This window comes from Hemicordylus capensis, chromosome 3 (assembly GCF_027244095.1).
Source record: "Hemicordylus capensis ecotype Gifberg chromosome 3, rHemCap1.1.pri, whole genome shotgun sequence".
Lineage (NCBI taxonomy): Eukaryota > Metazoa > Chordata > Lepidosauria > Squamata > Cordylidae > Hemicordylus > Hemicordylus capensis.
In genome coordinates, this window is record NC_069659.1 from 96823820 (window position 1) to 96851604 (window position 27785).

Here is a 27785-nt window from a genome sequence, read left to right on the forward strand (position 1 = left end):
AAATTCTAACCCTAGCAAATCACACACACACACACAGAGACACTAAGACCTACCCCTTAAAGAGAAACAGCCCCTGAAAATCTCCCCTCTTCCTGTTAGTTTGTTTGAAGGGGAAAAGGCTAGATGTTTAGAAAAGCTTGCTCACCTTCTCAGCTGTGTCTGCTCTTCACAGAGTAGGCTTCCAACTCCACGTGAGCAGCTGTGGCAGATGCAAACCCTCCAGGGGGGAGGCCTCTACATTCCCTGGCACTAGCCTCATCACAAACAGGTGCAGAGTGTGTACCATACAGCATATGGACACAAACTGCAGCTAGCATGCTGTCCTCAGCACATTGGCACCACTGTCGGTGACCAGGAAGCCTCAGCAAAGGGCAAAGCCCCAGACAGTCATTCCTTCACCTGGTGTCCAATGACTGCTGACAACTCATCCACCATGTGGTCTGTGCCCCACAGCTCCACATGCAGCACAGCCTATCTGGGCTTCACTGCATGAGAGGGGCTGGCCACACCACCATCAGCAGATGATGTCCCCCCCCCCTGCTTCCACCAATGTGCTGTGAGGTACAGGAAAGCAGCCTGCATCGCACTACAGCTGGTCCACAGATCTGTAGTGAAGCACAGATCAGAGGCACACGTAGGTAATTTTGTTGCCCAGACCTGAAGGGCTTCAGACTGCACCGCCCCCGCCCTGTGTGAGATAAAATTAAGAAGCTGGGTTTAAAAAAATAGTTAAACCTGTACCTGCCTCCAAAGACCCAGGGGGGCCTCCTGCCGCTACCCCACCCCACTGCTGCCCCACAGCACCGAAAATTTCAAGCATTCTAGCCGCACCATGTGCATGGCTGGGGGTGTGTGGGGGTGAGATAAGCAGGCCTCCCCCACCCCCATGTTGGCAGTGGTGGAATCAGCGGTAGCAGCCTCTGGGCTCAACCGTTCGGCCCAGCAGCCCTTGAAAACTGTGAGGAGGAAACTCTGTTGTGCCTGCTCAGTGAGCAGGTGGAGCTTCCTCCTTGCAGTTCTCAAGAGCCACTGAGCCAAAACATGGTGAGGCTAGAATGCTTGAAGTTTTTAGTGCTGCTGTTTGGCACTGTGGGGCAGGGGTGGGGTGGTGGTCCCTGGGTCTTTGGAGACCCCCCTGGACCTTGGAGGCCATGGACCAGGTCTCCAACTTCTGAGGATAAGAGTGCTTCTGGTGCAGATTGATGTTAGCTGGTGTAAGCCAGCATTCTCCAACATCTAGAATGGCTGATCATCCAGAACCATCATCTCTCCAATGTCTGGTATTATCAAACATTCTGTTCTGACAATTAGGGCTTAGATTACTTGAGTTCTATTTCCATTTGGGCAGCTTAATGCATTACATCTTCTCCTTTACCCATATTGTACACACTCTTTAAAAAGTAGCATGTAGTAATTTCAGGCATATGTTTTTAAAACCCTGCAGTTACGTATATACGCGGCAGGGAGCTCTCAACTGGCCACTGCCCTCTGCAGTCCATGCTCACATTGCAAGTCTTCAGGTGGTACCATCTGAAGCACTTAAGAACATAAGAACAGCCCTGCTGGATCAGGCCCAAGGCCCATCTAGTCCAGCATCCTGTTTCACACAGTGGCCCACCAGATGCCGCTGGAAGCCACAGACAGGAGTTGAGGGCGTGCCCTCTCACCTGCCATTACTCCCCTGCAACTGGTACTCAGAGGCACCCTGCCCTTGAGGCTGGAGGTGGCCCACAGCCCTCTGACTAGTAGCCATTGATAGACCTCTCCTCCAAGAAGTCATCCAAACCCCTCTTAAAGCCATCCAGGTTGTTGGCTGTCACCACATCCTGTGGCAGAGAGTTCCACAAGTGGATCATGCGTTGTGTGAAAAAGTACTTCCGTTTGTTGGTCCTAGACCTCCTGTCAATCAATTTCATGGAGTGACCCCTGGTTTTAGTGTTCTGTGAGAGGGAAAAGAATATCTCTCTCTCCACTTTCTCCATGCCATGCATGATTTTATAGACCTCTATCATGTCTCCCCGCAGACGTCTTTTTTCTAAACTAAAAAGCCCCAGGTGTTGTTGTTATTAATTCAATTTCTATACCGCCCTTCCAAAAATGGCTCAGGGCAGTTTACAAAGAGAAATAACAAACAAATAAATAAGATGGCTCCCTGTCCCCAAAGGGCTCACATTCTAAAAAGAAACATAAGACACACACCAGCAACAGTCACTGGAAGTACTGTGCTGAGGGTGGAGAGGGCCAGTTACTCTCCCCCTGCTAAAATAAAGAGAATCACCGTGGTAAAAGGTTCCTCTTTGCCCAGTTAGCAGGGGTTGTAGTCTTGCCTCATAAGAAAGGTGCTCTAGGCCCCTGATCATCTTGGTTGCCCTCTTCCGTACCTTCTCCAGTTCAACAATGTCCTTTTTAAGATGTGGTGACCAGAATTGTACGCAGTACTCCAAGTGTGGTCACACCATAGTTTTGTATAAGGGCATTGTAATATTAGCCGTTTTATTTTCAATCCCCTTTCTAATGATCCCTAGCAAGGAATTTGCCTTTTTCACAGCTGCCGCACATTGAGTCGACACTTTCAACGAGCTGTCAACCACAACCCCAAGATCCCTCTCCTGGTCCGTCACCGACAGCTCGGATCCCATCAGCGTATACTTGAAGTTGGGGTTTTTTGTCCCAATGTGCATCACTTTACACTTTACTTTTATGCAATGCTAAGCATGTTTACTCAGATGTCCTGCTGAGTTAAATGGGATATATTTGCTCATAAATTTGTTCAGGATCTCAGCCTTAATGACTTTAGCCAAATCTCTGCATCTTCTGTTTTCCTTCTCTTTGATTATATTAGTATAATAACCCAGGAGGGATAGTATCACTGCAACTAATGTACTCAATGAAATTAATAATCTCAAGCAAAGTTGTACCTCTTTCTCAACAGCAACATTCCAAAGGGTAGAATTCTAAAGCCAAAACTACATTGGCTTTTCATAACCATCCTGAGCATGCGGTGCACATTTTTCCCAAGATTGAACCTTGACACTAAGTTTAAACATAACAGATGAGTCACAGGGAGAAAGAAAGTAGGGAAAAGGTTAGGTTACTAGAAAGTTCTTGCCGGCGGGGCGGTCATCTCTCACAAGGAAAGAGATGAAAGATAAGAGTGTAAGAAATAAAACACCCATCTTGGGGTTTTCTTTTAACGAAAGGCGGTATATAAATGTAAAAATAAATAAATAAAAATAAATAAAAATCTTACAAAACACAAGTCTTGTAGTTTCCACCTCCGCCTTGCATAAACACCTAATAATTTTTTGAAATTAAAAAACTGTACACAAAAATGGTTGAGGGCTTGAGGCAACGGAGAAGACTGAATGCTACAAATCAACCTCTCACTGAATGAATGAATGAATGAATGAATGAATGAATGAATGAATCACATGGTCAGTAAGGACACACTAGACATTAGGGACTAAATTTTAGTGGAAAAGCTTATTCATAACAATAGGTTATTTCTCATATGGACAAGTACAATAATTGTGTGTGTTCCTATGCTTGACCGTGCAAATAAAATATTATTAAATCAAAGCTGTGGTATGCATATCAGATAGCAGAGTTTTATCAAGCAGTATATCGTGCATGAGGTCATCTCACTTTCCCTGCCACCAAGTCATGAAGCTGGAAAGTGATCTCATGTGTCATCAAGTCTGACCCAGGAGCAGAGATTCAATCAAAGAGCTGGGCTGCACTATGGGAATGCCACCAAAGATGCCACCCTTGGAGTACTTGCCATACCTTGAATTATAATGCAGTCACGTGAATGAGAGGAGAGCTGCTCTTGTGGCAGCAAGCATGACTTGTCCCCTTAGCTAAGCTGGGTCTGCCCTGGTTGCATTTGAATGGGAGACCACATGTGAGCACTGTAAGACATTCCCCTCAGGGAATGGAGCTGTTCTGGGAAGAGCAGAAGGTTTCAAGTTCCCTCCCTGGCTTCTCCAAGACAGGGCTGAGAGTGATTCCTGCCTGCAACCTTGGGGAAGCCGCTGCCAGTCTGTGTAGACAATACTGAGCTAGATAGACCAATGGTCTGATTCAGTATATGGCAGCTTCCTATGTTCACGTTCCATTATGAGTTTCCACATTCCTGACAGTGGCAGTCAGCAAGGGCAGCCCTTCCTCGCCTCAGGCAGCAGATTGGAGTGCCAGCAGGGTGGCAAAATGCCCCCGGATTAGAGCCTCTCTTCTGGACTGGTTCCGTGCACACCACTACTGCCTACCAGTGGACTGACTTCTTGATTCCTGACCTCTGGCCTATTGTATCTTAACTCTGCTTGCCTTATGGACTGACTTTGGTGCCTGACCTGCTGCTTATTCCTGATGGACTGTGTTCCTGATGTGCACCTGCCCAGACACAACAGAATCATAGCACTGAGGCTGATGTTTTACACTGCTATCTTGAACACCTGTGTTGTTGGTTTTTTGGATATAGTTGTGCATTAAGGAGGTCTCGAAAAAAGCTGCTGGACTGTGGGAAATGCATATTTCATTCTCATTATATCATCATATTAGAATCAGTCTAAATTAACATGCTCCTTCTAAAGATCTCCAGTAAAAAAGATTCTGCCATGGGGATGGGGCTGCAGCTCAGTACTAGGGCATCTGCTTTGCATGCAGAAGGCCCCAAGTGTTCTATGCTTACCCCTAGAAATGTTTTTCATAACATACAGCTTCAAACTTTGAGACTGCAACTTGATGCCATGATTTCTTGTTCTCAGAAGTGCATCTAGGAAATTTTGGAGCCGGGACCTAAATGGAGGGGCAGGCGACACTGCCGCCTCCGCCATGGCCAATTAAGTTTTTGTTTTGTTTTGTTTTACACCAGGACATGCTCAGGGAAAACTGGAAAGTTTTTTGTTTTTTTAAAAATATATGTATTTTTAGAAGATATTCTGAATAGGATACTTCTCACTGACTTGCAGATACCACATTTTGCATGGACAATCCTGCCACTTAAATTAGCTGAATGCACTACTTTTTACACCAGAATATGATCAGGGAAAAATGGGATTTTGTCTTTTTTGTTGTTGTTGGTGGTGGTATTTTTAGAAGGAATTCTGAACAAGAAATGACCTGTCCTTCACCTACCACATTTTTGCATGGGGGAGAAACACAGTAAAAAGCTCTTCAGAAGGCAGGGGCAGCAGGGAGAAATGTGCCGGAGGTGGTGAGAACCAGCTTACCTGGCAGTAAATCTTCTTCCAAATTTTCTGGCTATATTGGGCAGGCAGCACTGCAGCCAGCCCTTACTGCCTGGCTGGCCATCCCTTGTGCAAGTAGCTTCGGCAGGCTTGCCCACGCAGCATGGCACAGGCTTGCCCACCTAGCATTTGGAAGCCCCCCCCTCCTCAGGTCAGCATTTGGAGGCCCCCAGGCCTACAGGAGACTGGACCTCCACCCGGAAGTCCAGTCCAAAAAGTGCCACTGCTTGTTCTGTCCACAGAAGGCAAGTATATAAATGTGCTATCATATTGTTGGGGTCAAGTTCTTCATATTGTTGGGTTGTCTTTTGTGATGCATCTTTTAATAAATTGCTCTCATGAGATGTATGATGCAAGAGGAAATATTGTCTCTATATGCCATGAATGTGTATGGAAAAATACGTCCAAATGGTGTTTTGTATGTTTATGTCATAATTACACTGCCCGATACTATTTTAAACAGATATATCTGATTCTGCTACCCTTACCATTATCTCGGACTTGGATTAATAGATGGATCTGAGGCATCTATATCGAAAGTTCAGTGTACTGTTTGAGGGGAAGATGGCTGTTGTTGGCTGTCTTGTGTAGTGTTGCTTATCAAATGGCAACTTAGAACTTGGCTCTCTGTTGACCCTTTCCCAGATGCTAGGGAACTATGTGCTGATTTTTAAAAGAAAACACTCTTGTGTGTGTGTGTGGCAGTACTGGTGCTTGCAGAACTAACAATCTAGCAGTTTGTGGTATTCTGGTGAGCCAAAACAGAGCAGAATAGTGTGTACCACACAAGCTTTTTGTAAATCATCCAGATTGTAAACCATCCAGAGATGCAAGTTTTGGTGGTATAAAATATGTTAAATAAATAAAAAATAAATTACCTTTGTCCATAAAGGTAATCCATGATTGTGATCGTGATGGCAGGGTGTAGTTATAATTCAATGGGTTGGGGAAAATAAATGGGGGGGGGGCTGAGGGGCCCCCCTCAACGAGATGAGTGACAGCTTGCTTTTTGTTCTCCCTTTCCACCTCTCTGAAGAAGGTGAAGGGGGAGGCATGGGCGTGGAGCCCATCCACACTTTTGACCTGTGGCCCACTCCAAGCTTGCTATGCCCCTGAACAGCACGGTTGGACACATTCGGATGGAGGTGAAGAGACGCGTTGTTAGTCTATACAGGGGGAAAGGGAATATTGTGAAACCTTAGAGACCGACAGACTTATACTGGCATAAGAAGTTTTCTGGTGAAATCGACTGTGTTCCACGGCAGCGCATGCTCAAATAAGCCTGTTTTGCTTTTGAGCAGCCCTGCCATGACTTAACAGGGAAACTCGGTCTCTCTGCTCTTCTCTCATAAATCGCTGTTTTCATTTGCTAGCTACCGATTTTGTTACCACTTCCATGATTTCTAAATGTGTGGTAGCTCTCGATACGCATTCCATACTGCACACGGCTTTGGAGCCGCCCGGCAGAAACAGCGGTTTATAAATGCAATCAGTAAGGATGTGGGGGCAAGCCCGGCACGATGTCAGGAAGGGGGCAATTGTGCAGGCGTCTCTGCTGCGGACGCTGCGCGTGAGCGGCCGGCTGCGAACACCAGCGGCGGAGTATGGCGGAGGCGGGCGGTTAGCCCGTTGCTGCCGCCTCGCAGCAGGGCCCCCCTCCCCGTCCTTGGTGTGGAATGCGGGGGCTGCTCGCTCCTTGGGCGAGCCTTCGCCTCCTGCTGCTGGGCGGCGTGTGCGGGTGCCTTTAAATGGCTTTAGCGGGAGCGGCTGCCGACTCAGTCTCATCTGTGATGTAAGAAGAGACTTTAGGTGTCTGCGCCGATCGCCTGACTTCTCCCGTCGCCGCCGCTGCTGCTGCTGCTACGGCGGCTCCTTCTCTCCCTGCCGTCCTTGGCCGCCCTGCTGGGTGGATGGTGCTGAGCAGCAGTGCCCGCAACTAGCAAGCAGCTGCGGTTCCGGGTTGCCCTTTGCTCCTGCCTCTGGCCAGCCTAGATTGCTGCTGCAGGCTGCCCTCACGCGCTTCAGCTCTCCTTGTTCAGCCGCCGGGTGCGCAGGCATGGAAGAAGGGGAAGAGTGCAGGGTGCTCTCCATCCAGAGCCATGTCGTGCGGGGCTACGTGGGCAACAAGGCGGCCACCTTCCCCCTGCAGGTAGGTGAGACTGAGTGAGTCTCTGAGGCACCTAATGAAGCAGGCAGGGAGGCGGCAGCGGAGGGCAGAGGCTTCTTGCCTCGGTCCTGGCGTTTTGCGACGCGCAGCCCGGAGAGCGGCGCCGGGAGGTTCCAAGCCAGCCGCACCGAGGGCGCCTCCTGCAAGCGACTTGCCGCCCGGCTGTGGCACTCACTCTTCGAGCGGGCGCCTCTCTCGAGCGCAAGACTCCTCTTCCCCTGCCTAGAGGGTGCTGTCGGGTTTATGCATGCAGGGACTGGCTTTCATTTGCTGCTGCTTCCTTCCACCTTGCTCTCCAAGCCAGGCTTTGCAAAGGCGACCTCGTACTCAGGAAGCCCCTGCTGCGGGTTTATAAAGGCCGGTTACATCAGGCTGAGGGAGTAAGCCGGGAGACGTCGGAGAGCTCCTTGTTCCTGGGGTTTGGGTCGTATTTGCTGTGTGGCCGGAGTCGGGCAAGCTCCTTGCCACAGCAATGCCTGCCAAGTAGGTTGAGGACAAGACATAAGTGGGGGGAGCAGATTGAGAGAGAGAGAGCCTAATCACCTATCGGATTCTGATCTCCTTTGGAGGCTAGAAAGAGTCCGTGACAGAGAGGTAGGTTGGACACAATGACACTCTTCCCGCAACTTAAAAACGTGATTTAATTTGGGAGAACCTAACGGGTTTGTTGAGACTGATTGTACAGCACAGAGGAATGCAATGAGTGATCCTTTAAATAAGATCCACATACTTAAAAATAAAATGCTCTTAAATTGTGAAATCTGGCTGTCCTTCTGTGACAATCTGTTCTAATACAGGAACTGTATTTTGAATGGCATATTCTTCACTTGCACTTTGCTGAAAGGGATTGACAGATATGATTATGTCCTCAACAAGCATGCAAATTATTTTAAAATAAAACATATATTTATAAGATTAGTACTATTGCAGCTGACATCTAGGTATGTTTTAAGAACTTTAAATAAAACATAATTTGGGGGACACCTTGGTCCCCATATAAGATTTTTTTTTCTGTCATAAACTGCTGTCCAGCATGTTTCAGATGTATTTTCAATATTTTTGTACACATTGCCTAATGAGGTTTCCTGAAACATATGATAAAGGTGTTGCATGATTTCCAAAGAATCAGGAAAAAAACATCCCTTTGAGTAATGTTACATGTAGATAGTTTATATTTTGCATTGTGTGTTGCATTGATAATCACAGGAGACAAAGGCAAATAGCTGGGCCAGGTTATTTATGTTCTCTCAACTGCTCGTTCAGCTGAACACAGGTCAATGGGGTCGTCATCAGATTATGAACGTATTGCTAAAGCACATACCAGGGCAGGATATTTGGTGTATAGGCTCCTTGTTGTAGGGAACAGGTATTTATTTGAACATCTCTACTTCCGCATTTATATAACAGCAGTTCCAAGAACATAAGAACCGCTCTTCTGGATAAGGCCCGTCTAGTCCAGCAGTGTCCTGTTTCCCACAATGACCCGCCAGATGTCTCTGGGATGCCTGCAGGCAAGAGATGATGGCATGCCCTCTTTCCTGCCTTTGCTCCACAGCAACTAATATTCAGAGGCATTTTGTCTCCTGATCCTGCCTGGAGGTTGCTTTTCCTACTAGCCATTGATAGACCTGTCCTCCAAGAATTTGCCTAAGCCTCTTCTAAAGCCATCCACACTGGTGGCCTGCACCACATCCCATGGCAAAGAATTCCAAAGATTAATTATGTGCTGTGTGGAAAAGTACTTCTTTTTATTGGTCTTAAATTTCCTGTCAGCCCGTTTCATGGGATGACCCCTGGTTCTAGTGCTGTGAGAGAGGGAGAAAATCTTCAGAATTAATACTTCAGATGAACTTTTAAATCTTTAAGTCAAATAACCTTGTAAAGTATTGCTTATGTAAAATACTTATTTGATATAACTAGCAGGCACTATTTATAGAAGCTTTAAATATTATGTTATGCACCTTGCATCACTTGTACAAGCTACTGCTGCAGAGGGGCAAATGCGAAAGAACTGCCGTTACAAATTGCAGTCAGAAAAACATCAAACTGATATCCCAAATCACTATGCATTCCTTTGCCTTGACACGTGTATGTTTCTTCTTCACCTTCTTTTCAATTAGTTGAAAGTTTTTGACTAAGCTCATTCTACCAGGTAGTCTCCAAGGTAAGTAAGTAAAGGGTGCTGTCAAGTCGATTTTGACTCCTGGTGCCCACAAAGCCCTGTGGTTTTCTTTGGTAGGATACAGGAGGGGTTTACCATTGCCTCCTCCCATGCAATATGAGCTGATGCCTTTCAACATCTTCCTGTATTGCTGCTGCCCGATAGCATTTTTTCAATTTTTGCTGCTGTAGACTGGCAGCACCATTCTTCTGGAATGCATCGGAAACGAAACCAGGAAGAAGTTGCCATGGTGAAGATTAAGCATTTATTTATTGGCCAGTGTCATTCTGGAAATGGATTATTTTATATTTTTAAGTATGCTAGAAATATTGTGAGGTAGTTCATCTTGTTGGTGCATATCCTCCCAAGTTTTGCCCTTTCACCTTCTTGGTCTGAATTAGCTGAACAGAAAAGGAAACCAAGAAACTGCCTTATCCCAGATCAGACCCTTGGTCCATCTCACTCAGTATTATCTACGCTGACTGACAGTTGCTCTGCAACGTTTCAGGCAGGAGTCCTTCCCAGCCCTACCTGGAGATGCCAGGATTGAACCTGGGGCCTTCTGCATGCAAAGCAAGTGCTCTACCACTGAGCTACAGCCCTATCCCCCAAAGGGTCTCAGTATGTCATCTTCAGTCTTAAAAGTGTCTTGTCCATTCGTGATGGCACAAGCAAAGGATTGGCTCTACCAGTCTTGGAAGCATACATAGAGCAATCATACTTGTGATGGAAGTATAGTATAGTAATAGGGGATGACAGCCATGCCTTCCCAGGAACAGCACACTGTGCCTTGGCACAATTGGTAACTGGTATATGCTGAAGTTCCCCCAACCCCACTCTGCTTCTATCATTGCTAAGCATTGAGAGCTTGGAATAGCAGTGTATGCACCTCAGCATAGGCCATTGCTGCTGGCTGACATGTATCCCATGCTGCTTTTTGTTTCTCTATGCCAGTTACTGCAGTGCTTGAGTACATAAAAGAGCAATATAGAGTTCTGTTCCCATGCAGTCTTTGGGGCCTTCTGCTTTATGCAAAGTAGTATTGAAGATGTGGAAATACAGGCAGCTGAAAGCAAATTTCATTTGCTGCATGTTGGACATACAAGGAGTCCTGTTGAATCCATTGGGGCTTGCTTCTGATTTAACATGCATAGAGTTGGACTATTAGACTGATGTAAATCTCAAAAGTTGTGCAGAAGCCAAACTAAGTTAGTCATTACTAAATAATGTTGTGATAAATGAGACGAGCTAGTTCTGACTAAAGTACCATCCAGTTCAATGGGATTTATTCATGACTAGCTTAGACTGGTTTGTGGCATTGTGTTTAGCTGCTTGCAAATTGGACTGTGGTTGGCATCCAGAAATGACAGTATTAATGTTCTGTTGGAACTGAGAGGCACTTAGAGGGCTGTACTTCAAAATGCAGATGAAGGATTGCATGATGGAATGCTGCCCTGCCCCCCACCCCGTCAAACACCTTGACTGTAGAAAGCTAGTGTGTCAGAGAGAAGATCCTTGATACTTCCTGATGTGCTGCCTGAGATTTCTGGTATTCCCTCTGATGTGTTGCCAAATTAATATCAGTGTGTTAATAATGGTAGAGTATCTTGTAAATAGGACACCTACCTGTTAAGGATTGCTGGGGCTGTTACATGCTTGGTGAATTAAAAGTTGCACTTCAAGGGAGAAGTCCATTTTAAAGTAATGGCTTCCTTGCATTGCCTTTTCACTACATGATAGGCATACTTCCATGGTTCTTTATAGAAGATAAATATGAAGAACTGTTACAAATGGTTGTCAATAGAAATGGTGAATAGATGGCATTCACCCAAGTAGTCCAAAAGAAATCCATAACAGAAGCCTTGCTGTGTCCTCCCCTTGTTGACTTAAGTACAGTGGAGAGAGAGCAGTGAGTTTAAGTTGTAGTGCTTAAGCTCTGAAATGCTCTCCTTACAGAAGCCTGCTTGACTTCTTTGCTGCTTTCCTTTTGACCATACCAAGGTTGGGCAAGGCAGATGGAGGCAGGAGCTCACAAAGGGAGCTGTTGAACCAGCAAAAGGCTGGTGCCAGCTGAAGGTGTTACATAGGCAGCAAGAGCCTGCCCCTGCCTGGATCTCCAGCCCTGCTCTAGAAGAAGTGTCTGAGTTGGCCTTCCCACCCCTGAGTAGGCCCAGTGGGAGGGAAGTTCAAACAGCCAGGTGAGCACTCTGCCTTTGGAGGTGGAGCTCAGACCCGGTGTAGCATTACCTCCGCTCATGGGGACTCGGGTACAATGAAGGGGGTTTGGAGAATGAGACAAGAGCCTTGCTGGGGGGCTCTAGGGCTCCTTGTGGGGGGTTGACTGGCTCCATTTTTGAGGGCTGTCATTGGGAACAGGGGTCCAGGCTGGGGCAGGTATCTCCCATCTTCCACAGCGTTTCCACGGGGTCAGAGTCCAGGTGAACTTCCAACACCTTTCTAGGAGCAGTGTTGGCTTTTTCAACAGGCATTTTGGTGGGTAACAAGTGAATTCTGGCTCTTTTTATTTGCTTCATTGACATTTTTGCTTCTAGTATTATGTTTTTTTTTAGTATTTATGTTTGGCTGTGCTGTTTCTTTACAATTTTATTTGTTGGCTTCCTTGAAGGCCATCAGACTGAATGGCGAGTTAAACATGTCTAAGCAGATAACATGTTTCATTGTAGTGCACACCCTATTGCTGAATTCAGCACCTGATCCAGAAAAGGGAAAAGCTGTAAACATTACAATTTTTATTACATTTATATCCTGCTTTCCCTCCAAGGAGCTCAGAGTGGTGTACATGGTTATGTTCATCCTCACAACAACCTTGTGAGGTAGGTTAAACTAAGAAGCAAGTGACTAGCCCAGAGTGGGGGCGGTGGGGGTGGGGGAGAACTGCAATGGAAACATATTCCCACATTGCCTTTCACCTCAACATGGATTCATAACACTTTTGCAGTGCTCACTGTAGTGAATAAATCTATCTATTTCTAACACTTGTAAAGCATCCAGACATACTGAAACTCTATGGAGCTGGATTGAACCTCAGATAAATAGTTACCAGAAAAAACAAGCATTTACATAGCACACACTAAGTGTCCAGGATGCATATATTGCTTAGTTAATCCTTTCAACCTGGATGGATAATAAGGTATGCTAGTATTAATGCCTCTACTTTGCAAATGGGGTATGAAGCATTAGTAGCTTGCCTAGGTCTACCTATTGGGTTTCTGGCTGAAGTGAGATTTCAGGTACAGACTTATCAGCTCACACTTCTTGCTGTTTTGCTACATCAGTCCCTTTCTTCTAGAAACCTGTCCTTTTCCTACCCTGCTCTGTTAATAAAGGTATTGCTGATCTGCAGTGTTTCAATGTAGCCTTGAATGTCATTTATGCCAACTCGGGCATCTTTCCAGCCTCCTCCACTTGCCATCTGGAGCAGCTATGAATGAAACGGAGGCAAACTAGTGATACCAAAGTATTCTGTTTATTTCACCAACTCCATTTGCCATGTTTGAAACGAGACTTGGCACTTGAGTGGGTTCTGAAGCCCATGCTTATTGTTAAAATACCACATGGCTCAAAGCTGCTCTGGATATGGCCTCTATTTAGAAGGAGAAACCCTTTTTTTTAACCAGAGGATAATCATCATGCAAGTCATTGCTGGAGCAGACGTCAGAGCATGCCAGTATATGCTCTGATGCAATGTAGAAGCTGTGAAACTAATCTGCACTCTGTAGTGGCAGCTGTTTCTGATGGCAGAGGTAAGTCTTTCTGAACAGTGGAGCCTCTGTAGGCTAAATTGCCCTGAATCAGAAACGAAAGATGCTTCAGCATTCTGACTCATGCTGACGTTCCGCCACTATTTATAGAAGGCCATGAAAGCTGTTTTAAACATCAAAATGAACTGTAGTAAAGATATGAGCAGCCCATGTTTGCAGCCAACTGGCAAAAGGCATAAAATTAAATCGATGCCTGTCTTTGGCAAACCTATTGCACAGTTCAGAACCCCTGCTAACTGAGCAAAGAGACCCCCTTTAAAGTGATGATTCTCTTATATTTAGCAGGGGGAGAGTAACTGGCGGTTGCTGGTATCTGCCTTATGTTTCTTTTTAGACTGTGAGCCCTTTGGGGACAAGGGGCCATCTTATTTATGTATTGTTTTTCTATGTAAACTATTTTGAGAACTTTGGCTGAAGAGCGGTATATCAATATTTGTAGTAGTTGTAGTAGTAGAAATTTGAGTCCTTAACTATTAGGAAAATGGGCTGCACTGTGGCAGCGTTCCAGCAAGAAGCCTTTTTTCTTTGCATCCCCCCTGCCTTGGGTAGGAGAAGTTCAATTAACTGTTAAGAAAATGGGTATTTTGCTCAAGTACAACAAGACTCATGTGTGTGCGCACATACCCACACACACACACACCCCTCATACATTTTTTTTAAAAATGGGGAAATGGTAACTTTTGTAGTTACCCTTCATTTGGCAATAGGCTCTCTGGAGAAGTGAGTAGCACTTAGCACTAGCACTTACATTTATATACCGCTCTATAGCTGAAGCTCTCTAAGCGGTTTACAATGATTTAGCATATTGCCCCCAACATTCTGGGTACTCATTTTACCGACCTCGGAAGGATGGAAGGCTGAGTCAACCTTGAGGCCCCTGGTCAGGATTGAACTTGTAACCTTCTGGTTACAGGGCGGCAGTTTTACCACTGCGCCACCAGGGGCTCATAGTAGATGGTGCTGAAGAGGAAGAGCCACCTCTGCTGGCTCCTGTCATCGAGAATAAGTGAGACTAACAAACTGAGAGTACAGGGAACAAACTGAGATTACAGGGGGCTGACTTGGCTCCAAAGAGGCCTTGTCCTTTAGAAGGCCTTATCTGAACGAAGCATAGTGGTGGCAGGGCTAACAGCAAGTCTTCATGGAGAGACCTATTTCCTGAATATGGGCAGAACAGACTGTTGGTGCCTAAAAAGGATTGTTTACTACAGAGGTGGCGGTCCATAAGGGGTTTGGGCATTAACAAAACAAAACAAAACCTTAAACATATTCCTAGTGCAATAATTTACTTCTGCTGTGCTCTTACATATTGATTCCAGATGATATTTTCTAGTTTAGAACAAACAGATTGCTTCATCTGAGTACCAACAATGACTCTCTGGCCACAAGGTAAAGAAACTGTAAGTAGAGAAGTACATATCGCAGCAGCAGACCTGTGTAAACCTGGATATGCTCTAATGGTGCATAAAACAGGGGAAATCCAAGTTTTAAGAGCAAAAAGGTACACAGGGGAGGGTGCTAAATGCTTTCCTGCCCTGTGATTTACTTCCCTGGAATCCCTTCCCTCTTCACTGCTCAATTCCTGGCATTTTTTCTCTTTAGCTGAGCTCTGATGATGAAGCTCAACTGGAGAAAAGTACCTAGTTGGAGAGGCTATTGGGAGGTAAGCAGTGACATGGGGAAAGCTGGGTTCCCTTCTTCCACATACCCCTCTTGCTCATAAAACCAGGCACACACCCTATCCCCTGCTTTATATGCAATCACTGCAGAGCTGGGTTTAAGCCAGGGATCCGCACCATTTAAAACAAATGTACCCCTTCTATTGCAAATCTTTAGCTTGGGTACCCAATAAAGACTGCATGCGCATACACACACACACACACAAAATTTAAATGTTATGAAATGGGCTACTCCAGTCACTGGCTTACATCCAGACTAAGTTACTCATAAGCAGTCTTATTGAAATTCATGGGAGAAGATTATTTGTCTATTTCAATGGGAGTATTCAGTGCTAATTTCTGAAGCCCGTCAGGCTGAGCTTCAGCACATAGCCAGCCAATCAGGAGCAGAGGAAGAGGGTCTTCACCTCCCTCCCTCCCCTTCCGCCACAGACATATCATTGAGGACACATCAGCTTCAAGCCGGCAATCCTCAGATAGAGAACAAATAGTGGGGCTGCAGTGTGAAGAGGCAGGAAATCTCTGAATACCCCTGAGAGAGCCTGTAAACCGCTTAGAGAGCTTCCAGCTATAGAGCGGTATATAAATGTAAGTGCTATTGCTATTGCTATCTGTGCTGCAAATGTGGACTTGATTGGGGCCATTTCTGTTCCAGCAGGAATGTCTAACGGGAGAGCCAATGTAGTATAGAAAGAATGTAATATGTTGTTGTTGTTGTTGTTTCGATTCGATAATAGATCGATAGAGAATGTAACGGACAACAACAACAAAAATTTATTTACCACTTTTCAACAAAAGTTTCCAAAGCGGTTTACATAAAGAAATAATAAATAAATAAGATGGCTCCCTGTGCCCAAAGGGCCCACAATCTAAAAAGAAACATGAGATAGACACCAGCAACAGTTACTGTGCTGGGGGTGGATAGGGCCAGTTACTCTCCCCCTGCTAAATAAAGAGAATCACCATGTTAAAAGGTGCCTCTTTGACCAGTTAGCAGGGGTCATAGAGAGAATCAATGTAATAGAGAGAGTGGACTAGGGCAGCTGGGTTCAAATTCCCAGTTAAGATTGCTGAGTGATTATGAGTTAGCAACTATTCAGTGTCTCTCAACCTCACCAGCATCGCAAGGTTGTTATGAGGATAAAATCCGACAACCAGGTTTGGTTTCTCTATTGGCTCCCTTAAGCTTGAACAGAGTTTCCTTTGCCTTAGGGAGTCTTGTAAGACAGAAAAACCTTGACATTGATTTAACATAACTTGGGACAGGAGTGGGGAATTCAAATTAATATAATTTAATCAGTGAAACATTTTAGAGCTATTTTGTTTGCTTAAATGTGAAAAGCAATGATAGAAGTTAGTGGATGCTTTATTGCTTTCATGTTCTATTTAGTTCTTGTGAAGTTGATGATATATTAAGTTATTTAGAGCTGTCCCATATATATTTGCACAATCTGCTACCAAAACAGAGATTTGTAGAGCAGCTATGCTATACTCCTTATCTCACTTTTGAGCTGCTATCATCAGTCTGTATGACACCATGGAAGGAGCCAATTGCTTTGTGCATTATTCAGACACGGAAAGATTATTTGTTCAAGTAACCTGTAGGAGAAATTTGCACATTGCAGGATGAGGGAATTTGTTATGGATAGTGCTGAAGAAAATACCTTGCAGAACAAGAGAGAGAATGAGTGTCACTGGATGATACCGATGTGTGTATTTATCAAGCCATCAGAGGGAAAATAATAAACAGTCTTTGTTCTAGATCTACTATATTGGTTCCTGGCCTCTTGAGATCAAGAAGGCCTTATTTATGCCTCTAGAACGAAGGAATGCTTTTTAAATTAATGTTTTTGAATTTGACATCATTATTATATATTTCCACTTGCCATATTGTTAACTCTGTCAAGCTATAATTTTATACACATCTATTTGAGACTAAGCCCCACTGAACTCAATTGGACTTGCTTCCAAATAAACACACATGGATATGTACTGAAAAAATTAGAAGCATTTTGAAAATTTCCTATGGCTTCAAGAGAAAAATTAAGACTAGAATCTTGAGGAATAATCTAGCCAACAAAATGTACTTATAATTTAGTTGGATAGAAGAAAGCATATTATTTGTTGCATGTTGTAGTGGATTAAAGCCTTTGTCTCAGAGCAAGGTCATGTGAGGGGAAGGAAAAATGCTGAATTATCCTTGCTGAACTTTTGGGCAAAGGCTACTCCTAAAACTTTCCTGTATTTCTGCTAGGTTCAAAAATGGCTGCCACCCCCTTTATTACAGAGCTTGAACCTCCCTAGACTTGGGTGGAATTCTTAGGAAAAACTCTCTTCCTTTTGCTATTGGAAAAGCACACAAAAATCCTCCATGTGCAAGCCTACAAACTGATAGCTATTGACTGCCTGAGGCATGTTTGCACCAGATGGGGAGAAAAACCCTTTCAGCACCCCCTTTCTTCTGAGTTAAAAATCCACTTGGAGAGGCTTGTAAAAGAAAATAACAAAAAGAAAAAAGTTTTATTCAAATGCTACAGACTGCTTCTGTCTGAGGCTTTCTCAGCTTTTAGTTACAGGTAAAAATACTTAGTAAGTTACAATAATACTTCAAAAAGCACCCCAGATGATGTTGGAGTGGCACACTTTGTGAGAAAATACAAACGCACACTCAAAAACTTACAGAGACTTTTGCAATGCCCTGGCTGAGTGGGCGAATGATAGTGTTTCTTTGTTTAGTTACATTACAGATAAACAATCATAGGACAATTTCAGGGATATACAAAGCACACACAAAAGAAATAGAAAGTCTAACCCTGCTAACTTGGCAAAGAGGCACCTTTTAACATGGTGATTCTCTTTATTTAGCAGGGGGAGAGTAACTGGCCCTATCTACCCTCAGTACAGTACCTCCAGTGACTGTTGCTGGTGTCTGCCATGTTTTTTTTGTTTTTTGTTTTTTTTTTTTAGATTGTGAACCCTTTGGGGACAAAGAGCCATCTTATTTATTTGCTATTTCTGTGTAAACTGCCTTGAGCCATTTTTGGAAGGGCGATATAGAAATCAATCAAACAAACAAACAAATAAAGCAAAGTCTGACTATACAATCTTTCCCCTAGACTAAACTTCACTTCGGTTTAACTCTTTAGGAGAGAGGTGGCTGATCACTACACATGTGTTAGATAAATGCTGTGTTAAAATTAGGTCATGCAATTTGCACCAAGCTAGAAAAACTGAAAAGAATGTAAGCAGCCTCTTTTTATGTACAATGCCTGTTTTGAGTTATCCAAACATTAAGTCGCAAACAAGGAAATGAAACATTTGCGAGTTCTGTTGTATAGCAGTAACTCCAGCTAGCAGCTGTGACAGAATGGCTGCAACCCTTTGCATACTTGGGAGTAAGTTCCTTTGAACACAATGGGGCCTATTTCTGAATAAACACTCAGAAGGTTAGATTGTGTTTTTAGGACTGTAATAGACTGTGCTGTGAATAATAAACATTGTGTTATGCACAGCATGCAGAATATGTGCTTACATGTGGGAGATACTGATGAACTCCTTGTTCAGCCATGTAATTTTTTGGCTAAGTTGTCACACAGTCTACCCTACTTTCACAGGGTTGCTAAAAAGATAAACGTAAGAACTGAAAAGCACTCTGTAGAACTGATAATGCTAAAATAACACATACAAGAAGTTCTGTATCTCCTAGAGTTTGGGATTAAAAGCTGCCTTTTTTTTTAGAATGCTAGATTCAGTCTCATGGTCTTGCTAAAGTTGCTCCTTAACCATGTATAAATCATTTATCAAAATGATTCAGTTTTTTTTTTAAAAAAATCCAAGTCAGAACTTGGGACTGAAGTGACATATTTGTCGTCTCATAGATGTCTATAGTAACACATTGCTGACTGCAATAGAAATAACATCTGCTGTTTTGATAATAGCATCCTTTTGTCCAAATGTGCGGCTGGGAACATGCCCCCAGAATTCAGAAATACATGCTAGCATTGCTCTTAAGCTTTTGTCCCAAACTTCGTTACTGTCAGCACAGTGCAATCATGATGTAACCTGCAATGCAGAATATTTTCCTACAAAGTCTGTTCCTAGTTCATGTATCGAACTTCCAGATCTACATTCTGTGGGGTTCTCTGTGAATTAAAGTACCTTCTAAAAACAAAGGGGTTTTTTTGTGTTTTGTTTTTAAAACTACCTACATAATTCTGATTAACAGCTAGTTTTTTAAAACAGTCACTTTGATTGGGTTGGTGGGGGAGGAGAAAGAAATGGAAGATGGTGGGTCACTCTCTGCTGCCCACCCCCATCCCCCCAGTGAACTGCCAGCAGGTCCTGTTGACATAGCCCGTGCTCCCTCCACACATCCCCCTAGTTCATCAATTAGGATAGATCAGTTGGTATGCCTCCAAGGATGGAATTTGGCTCCAGACCACCAATCCTTATCCTCTTGCATGTTTGAATTCTGAAAGACTATGACTGAGACTTAAAGTCTTAATGTTTCAGGTAAAGGACGAAAAGGCTAGTCTCTGAGAGAGAGAGAGAGAGAGAGAGAGAGAGGATGAGGATGAATATGAATATGAATATGCTTTCCCCATGCATTTCTTCAGTGTTTGCTAGGATATTGTAACTAACTTTAACTCCAGTGGATACTGGAGCCCTTTGCAGGCCCACATGTCAATTACAAATTGGTTTTGAAGTTCCCCCCAGTTTCAAGAGCAATTTGCTCTGCAGCCTGGTATGGCAGTGAGGGAAGAATGCTATTCAGGAAAAACAGAAGCAAGTCTAAAGCCCCTTTGGATACAGGAAACAAGTCCTACATTTCTTTGGATACTGGCCATTAGCTGTATTTGTTCCCATATACAATAATTAGTTAACCTTTATCCTGTAATTTCATGACAAGTCGTGCATTTGGGCCAAATGTCCTAGTTCCTTTTAACTATATAAACTTAGTTAAATTTGGAATGCTGCTTTGGACAATTATGACTTCTCCAAGGTTATAATAGAATGCATGAATCAGCACTATTTTCACTACTGAACTTTGAAATAACCAACACAATACCTCTTCCCAGTGTGATGTATTGTTGCTTTGCTTATCTGTGAGACAATTGCCTGTCCACTGTATTGCATTATTACTTGAGCAATATCTCCAAAATCTTAATGAGTTCTTGGTGTCTCACTGTATTCAGCTCTTTCAAATATGGCTAAACTATGTAGTTCCATTGTTTCAGCTTCATATGCTCTGTTAACGAATACAGAACAAGAGAGATCAAACTGGGTAGAACCAACTTGTGATTGGTTGACCTATGCTGGCTGTTATCTTTTGCTCTGCAATTATTCTAACTTGTAAAGCAGTGTATCTGAGATGAACCCAGTATAACAAGTATTATAAAGTGTTGCCTGACTTGTTTTCCTTTTCCTTAGGGCAGGATTTCCATAAAATGGGTCATGCCCCTAAAAGCCAAAAGCATGCTAGAGTTGATCAGCAGCCCATATCCTAATTCTACAATGCTTTCCTTCATGACATAGCACAAGGTTTTTTAAAAGGAAAAGTTAGAACTGCACAATAGTATGTAAATAAAATCGCATGTACCAATCACCCACTGCCCAACAGAGCCCCTAACTGAGCTGGCAGACTTGGTCTTGGGATTTGCATTGGAGTCTCTCAGGCTTATGATGGTGGTAGATTTCTATGTTCACTTCAGGACTAATCTGTCCGGGGTGAATCAGGAGTTTATATCAGCCATGACAATGATGAGTCTGTCCCAAGTGGTCTGGGGACCAACATGTGTTACAGGACACATGCTTGATCTGGTCTTTTACTCAGATCAGGGTGGTGTTCCATGGGTAGTGACTCCAGTGATTTCCCCACTGTCATGGATGGACCACTGGTTAAGGTTGGACTCGCAATCATGTCCCACTTCTGCAGGGGTGAGAGGCCTATTAGGATGGTCCACTCGAGAAGGTTATTGGATCCAATAGGATTCCAAGAAGCCTTGGAAGGATTTAGTGTTGGCTTCGCTGGTGATTCTGTTGATGGCCTGGTGGAGAACTGGAACAGCAGACTCACCATGGCAGTAGACATGATCGCTTCTAAGTGTCCTCTCTGACCCACTTCAGAATTGGCCCCTTGGTATATGGAAGAACTACAGGAGCTGAAGCGGCAAGGTAGACTACTGGAGCGCAAGTGGATTCGATTTGAATCCAACAGATTACAACATAGAACACATTTGAAGACCTATGCTCAGGTAACATGTGGCAAAGAAGTGATTCTTTTCTATCCGTATTGTATTCGCAAGCTCACATCCAGTGGAGTTGTTTAGGCCGTGTTAAAGAATAGAGAACAAGAGAGATCAAACTGGGTAGAGCCAACTTGTGATTGGTTGAGAGGGCTAGTACATGCCCCACCTCCCTTGAATCAGAATTTGGAATCCAGTTACCTGCTGTGATGTTTTTAATGTGTGTTTTGCAGATATAACCTCTCGTATTCAGGACAACTTAGATTCAGACTTCACAATTATTGCAGAGTCTAATGCAGAGGTGTCTAGCAACTCCTCTTATGTATTTAGGCTGGATTAGTTTCAGTTTGTGACCCTTGATGATGTGGACAAGCTGCTTGGAATGGTGCAGCCTAACATCTGTTCTCTTGACCATTGTCCGACATGGCTTATACTATCTGGCAGGGGGTTGTTGTAGAAGGCCCAGTAGATATTATAAATAGTTTTCTGAGGGAGGGAAGGATGCCTTCCTGTCTTAAGGAGGCAATTATTAGATCACTTCTGAAGAAGCCTGCATTGGATCCCTCAGAGTTAAGCAACTAGAGGCCTGTCTCCAACCTTCCATGGTTGGGCAAGGTAACGGAGAGGGTGATAGCCTCCCAGCTCTAGTCAGTCTTGGAGGAAACTGATTATCTGGACTCATTTCAAACTGGTTTTCAGCTGGGCTATGGGGTGGAGACTGTCTTGGTTGGCCTGATGGATGATCTTCAATGGGAAATTGATGGGAGTGCGATTCTGCTGGTCATTTTTTATCTCTAGGCAGCTTTTGATACTATTGACCATGGTATCCTTCTGGACTGTCTGAGAGGGTTTGGGAGTGGGAGGCACTGCTTACAGTGGTTCTGCTCCTACCTCGTGGGCAGATTCCAGATGGTGTCACTTGGAGACTATTGTTCTTCAAAATGTGAACTTTTATATGATGGCCTCAGGGCTCTATACTGTCTCCAGTGCTTTTTAACATCTACACGAAACCATTGGGAGAGATCCTCAGGAGATTTGGTGCAGGGTGTTATCAGTATGCTGATGACACCCACATCTGTTTCTCCATGTCAGCATCATCAGGAGAAGGCATAACCTCCCTAAATACCTGCCTGGAGGTAGTGATAGGCTGGGTGAAAGATAACAAACAGACTGAATCCAGATAAGATTACTACTGCAACATGCTCTATGTGGGGTTGCCTTTGTACATAGCCCAGAAATTGCACTTGCTACAGAATGCCACAGCCAGCTTGGTCTCTGAGTCATCTTGAGGAGACCATATTACTCCTATATTAAAAGAGCCACAGTGGCTGTTGATAGGTTTCTGGGCAAAATACAAGGTGCTGGTTATAACCTATAAAGCCCTAAACAGTGTAGGCCCTGGGTATTTAAGAAAATGTTGTTTTCACCATGAGCCCCATTGCCCACTGAGATCATCCATCTGGTGGCTACGCAGGGATGTGCCTTCTCTGTTGCTGCCCCTAGACTCTGGAATGTACTCTCTGAGCCTCCCCGTCTCTGACAACTTTTAGAAAGTCTCTAAAGACACATTTTTCACCCAAGCTTTAAACTAGGCTTGTGGTTTTAAATCATCTTAAGGTTTTCATTTCTGTTTTAATTTGTTTTATGTAGTTGTAAACTGCCCAGAGATGCAAGTTTGGGGCAGTATACAAATGTAATAGTTAATTTAAAAATAACTGGGACATCTGCTACAACACATACCTGGAGGCCAGGTCCACCAGCACATTGCTGAGCTCTTAATTCCTCACTACAGTACACATCTGTGCATTTTCTGTCTGTGCACATATAGTTGCCTAGAGTCTCATTCTATGACATTTAGAAGCTTACAGAGAGCAGGATAACATCCTCTGAAGTGAGAATTTGCCAGCACTATTGCAGATGAGTGTGGTATTCAAGTTTCATATCGCAAACTCTAACAAAACCTTATTTGGAAAAACTAAGGAGGTGGGTGCTGATACACCTCCATACTTATTAGTTCATAGATGATGATTACATCAGATCTTGGAACAACCCAGAAGTCAACCCTTAAAGAAATAGTCATCCTTCTACCAAATATTCCATAAACTAGAGAACAGAGTGTTTTAAGCATTTGGAGAATTTTGCTTGCTGCTGATTTAACTTGCCCTTTTCTGCTTCTGCTGGGCCATAAATGAATACATTATTATAAATGTAATAATAAATATACAAGTGAGGGAAATCAGGCAAGCAAAGTAGACAGCTAAAAGCTAGTCTGTGGAAAACTTCTTTGGCGGCAGGAGGTGGGGGAGGAGGAGAAATGGGGACACTTGATATGGGTTCTTGAAGGGCTTGGACTACTCACTTTACTTTTCTCATTGTTATCAGTCACTATTACAACTGCTAACACAATACAACTTTTGCATGACGTAAATTTTTGAGCTGCACAAATGTTCTTCTGGAACTGCATGTTTTGTGCAGATTGAAAAAGAACCTATAGCACAACTATACTCTGCTGCACTAACAAGCAGGACTACAAGAAACTCGTTATTATGCTTCTAATGTAGTACCTTAAAGAACTTGTATGAAGCAGAAACTGAAGACTTGGATACAGGCCAATTGTCTCCTGAACCAGTTCCACTTCAGCTGATAAAACAAGTCCTTGCTAGCCAAGTGTTGCCCTCCAGTGAATGTGTACCACCTCATGGACTTTGAGTGCAAGAAGGCAGTATTTTTGACAGTATGTAATAGTGTATAACAACTGCCTCATTCAGATGTTATTAAGCATCTCAAAGTGGGTCTGGAAGTTCCACCCAAACTGTCAATCATTCCAGGTAGCGCACTGCTCATGGTTATGGCAGTGGTTGTCCACAGAGGACACGCTGTAAGAGTGATGGCTGCCATTTCTGTGATCATTTATTTTGATTTTAATTGCTATTTTTTGTTGTGAATTTGAAGCCTAAGTGGCAATTGGATGTGTCTGTTCCATTAAAATGTACCATGCAGGGTTGATGATAGCCCTTTCCAGACATTGAGAAAAGTGCTGGTTTAGCTGTGTACAGCAACACAAAGAGTTAAGAAGTTCTGCCCCCAGCCTGTCAGTCACCAGTGCTCCTCGCTGCTCATGTTTAGTGGCCTTTGTCTGAATAAAGACCAAGGCTGAGCAATCCAGCATTGCAATCATGGAAACACCCACCATCGCAAGTAGGGTGCTACCCTATTCAGTCAAAGGCTGCTCTAAGTATGAGCAGCAGGGAGCCCTGGTGCCGGGTGGGATGGGGCTTCTGAGACCAGTTTGTGCCACTGTATGCCCCTTCTGTATTCTACCCAAAGGAAACCACAGGGCTCTGTGGGCACCAGGAGTCGAAATCAACTTGACTGCACACTTTACCTTTTACCTTTATGTAGTTATAGTGGTGCTTTTTTTGAATGTCTGAATGGGGCTAATGTTTCTGTTAGAACCAAACACACAGTGTTAGGATGCTTTCCCAACTACTCATGCACATACACACCACACCTCACTGTGTGCATGTTTCCAACAGCATGCATGCAGTGCTAACTCCCACACTTCCAAAGTGTGGGCATTCTTGCGCAAGAGCATGGCTATTTTTGGTGCTCTTCCTATTCTCTGGAAGTGGAAACGCATCCCTGAGGGTCTAGGACATGTATCCATTGTAACAGAGCACAGAGAGTACCAAGAATAGTTGCACTCTTGCACAAAAGTGCTGCCATGTGTGTGCTGTTATGCATGCAGTGTTAGGAAGCATCAGTGAAAGGAAGCATCAGTGGGGGGAAAGCCCCTCTTGCTGTCTTTGCTAGAGAATGAAGAGTTTTAATTTTGATTTATTTAAAATACATGCAACATGCAGATAAGCAGTGGTAATTTTCATCCCCCTGCAGGCGACAACCATAGCTGATAGTAGTACAACAGGACAAAGTATGTAGAAGAAGGAAAAAAAGCCTGTATATATGAACTCAATAAAGAATTTCACAAGGCATCATTAATCCTACTTGACAGTCACTTAATCTGATACTGAAGAAAATGTCTCATCCTAGATATTGAGATGTGTAGTATAATAAGGAAAAATAAAAACCACATCTGTATCTGAAGCTATTATGCTTTTAAAATACAATCACTTTTTTAAAAGCCTACATGCTTTATAATAAACGATTAGTCTTAATAAAACCCCTCCTCCCTACAGGACAATGCTTGGCAACTTTACAATGATTTCACGAAAACACTGCATACAGGAGGCCTGGAAAGAGAGCTGTGTCTAATTGGCTTTTGCCATTTCTGTCTGGAAATTAATAACTAAGCGGCTGTACTCATATGCTGCAGACAGGCTTATTTGTTCATGCCCTCAATACTATTCTTAATTTGGTGATGGAACACTTTTTAGAATTTTGGAAAGTTCTAGTAGAGGAACTGTGTGATGATTCTGCAATGCAGAATCAAGCAATGAAATGCCACTCTACATTATAACGACACATCAAGGGGCTGAGTGAGATTAAAGTATAGAGAGGATTAAAACAAGCCAAGAGTTACGAATTTCAATTTTTAATTAGGTAGGTTATTTTGTTTCATAACTTCTGAGCTGACTGTGGAACAGTAAGCAGTGCAAGAACTTTTATCTATGCAAAATAGCTTGAAATTGCACAAGGAATTCCCTTAAAAATACAAAGACATTCTTGACTCACTGGATCTTATAAGTCACTGCCAAAAGAGGTGGGGATGGCTCTTGTTTTATATTTATAACTTTCTCCTATAGGATAGTCCACCTTGAATCTGTCTGAAGAGTGTAGAGAATTAGGAGACTGGCCTGTGCATAGAAGTGCTTGACTAGGTGGGGCTGCCTTTGAAAATGGTACCAAAACTATAGCTGGTACAAAATAGGGCTGCAAGGTAATTAGCTGGGACTGGACGTTTTGAGCATATTACACTAGTGCTTCGTAAGCTGCACTGGCTCCCAGTCAGCTTCCAGGCCCAATTCAAAGTGCTGGTTTTAATCTTTAAAGGCCTAAATGGCTTGGGACCGGGTTACCTGAGAGAGTGACTTGCCTCATATGTCCCAACCCGGCGCTTAAGATCTTCTTCAGAGGCCATCCTCCGAGTGCCCCTGCCACACGAGGTGAGGTGGATGGTTACTAGGAAGAGGGCCTTTTTGGTGGTTGCATCCCGTTTATGAAATAGACTCTCCAGTGAGATTTGCCTGGCTTCATCACTTTGTTCTTTTAGATGCCAGATAAAGACCTTTTTAAATTTTGATGTTCAAATTTGATTTTTAAAACTGATTTTATGAGTTTTAAAATTGCTTTGTATTGTATTTTGTATTTTCTGCCTGCCTCCTCCGCTTTTGGTCTGTTATGATTTAATGTGTTATGTGTTTTTAGTTCATGTTTTAATGCTGTGTTGTGAACCTCCCAGAGAACAATTTGTTATCGAGCAGCTAACAAATAAAGGTGGTTGTTGTTGTTAGTTTTCTTTTTATTAATGATGCTACTAAAGTTTCAAACTATCTGGCACACAGTGAGTGCAACTAGACTTAGCTCACAATATTCAAGTATATTTCAAAGCAATATTACAAACTGCCCTGAAAATGGTTTTCTACCTGCATTTTAAATGAACAGTATTACTTATTTTGTACCTGCATGGTCTGCATTCCTCAAACTAAATACTCAAAAAGGCAGCTACTGTGTTCACAATTGGTTGGTGTGTCTTTGTTAATGAAATTGACTTGAACATGTAAATGTTCATGTAATTTACATAACAATACTATGGCTCCTCACTACACACAAGGTCAGGACAAGCATCATGTAAATAAGACCTTTACAAAAGTAAATTGCATGAGTTGGGAAACAAAAACCTCTGATCATTTGTTGGGTGGGGAGGACCACACACACACAGCTTGCCTTGTGCACAACAATCCTACAGTGTACTACAATGTGGTTATCCCATATTTCAAGTGGATGGTGAATATGAGAATTACTGGCAGCATAGTACAGAATTTCTTCCATTCACAACTCATCCCCCACCCTGCCGCCCCTGCCCAGACTGGGTCCACAACCTACACTTCCTAGTCTTTAAAGCCTTCCTATCTGTGCAGCCCCCCACCTTGCTATGAACCCAGGCGATCACTTAATCAGAATCCAGCACCCAGGGAGCAGAAATAGCAGGAGCAATAGATGCCTCCATTCTGTAGCAGCTGTCTAATGGGCAACATTGACACTGATGCTCCCACCGCTGCTGCTGCTGCTTTTCTAAATGGAGTACCATGATGGTAAAGATAGATCATATGCCAGCAGCCAATCCTGGGGCAAGGCTTTGTGACATTAGACATACGTGGTGAGAAGGGGGTTGCACTAGGCAATGCGTACTCTTCCATACTCGGTGCTGCAGCACAGTTCCCAAGAAGCAATGCAAGAAAACACACGCCCATACACACATGAATCAATGTGGTGTTCTCAGAGGGAAAGTGTTGTGTTTTCCCCAAGCAACCCAACTGCTGAG

General features: G+C 43.6%; 1 protein-coding gene across 6 annotated transcripts in view; it reads left to right on the forward strand.

Moving 5' to 3' along the window:
- Window positions 1-6684: 6684 nt before the first annotated feature.
- The window catches only part of PDXK (pyridoxal kinase), an 86294-nt gene continuing 65193 nt past the window's right edge, over window positions 6685-27785 (forward strand). For 3 of the 6 annotated variants that reach the window (XR_008318999.1, XM_053306815.1, XM_053306816.1), the window contains exon 1: window positions 6685-7398. Coding sequence is in view for 3 of the 6 variants with exons in the window: in XM_053306815.1 (XP_053162790.1) it covers window positions 6733-7398 (666 nt within the window). In the remaining 3 variants the exon portion in view is untranslated. The remainder of the gene's footprint in view (window positions 7399-27785) is intronic. The other 3 variants (XR_008319000.1, XR_008318998.1, XM_053306818.1) reach the window with 2 other exon arrangements.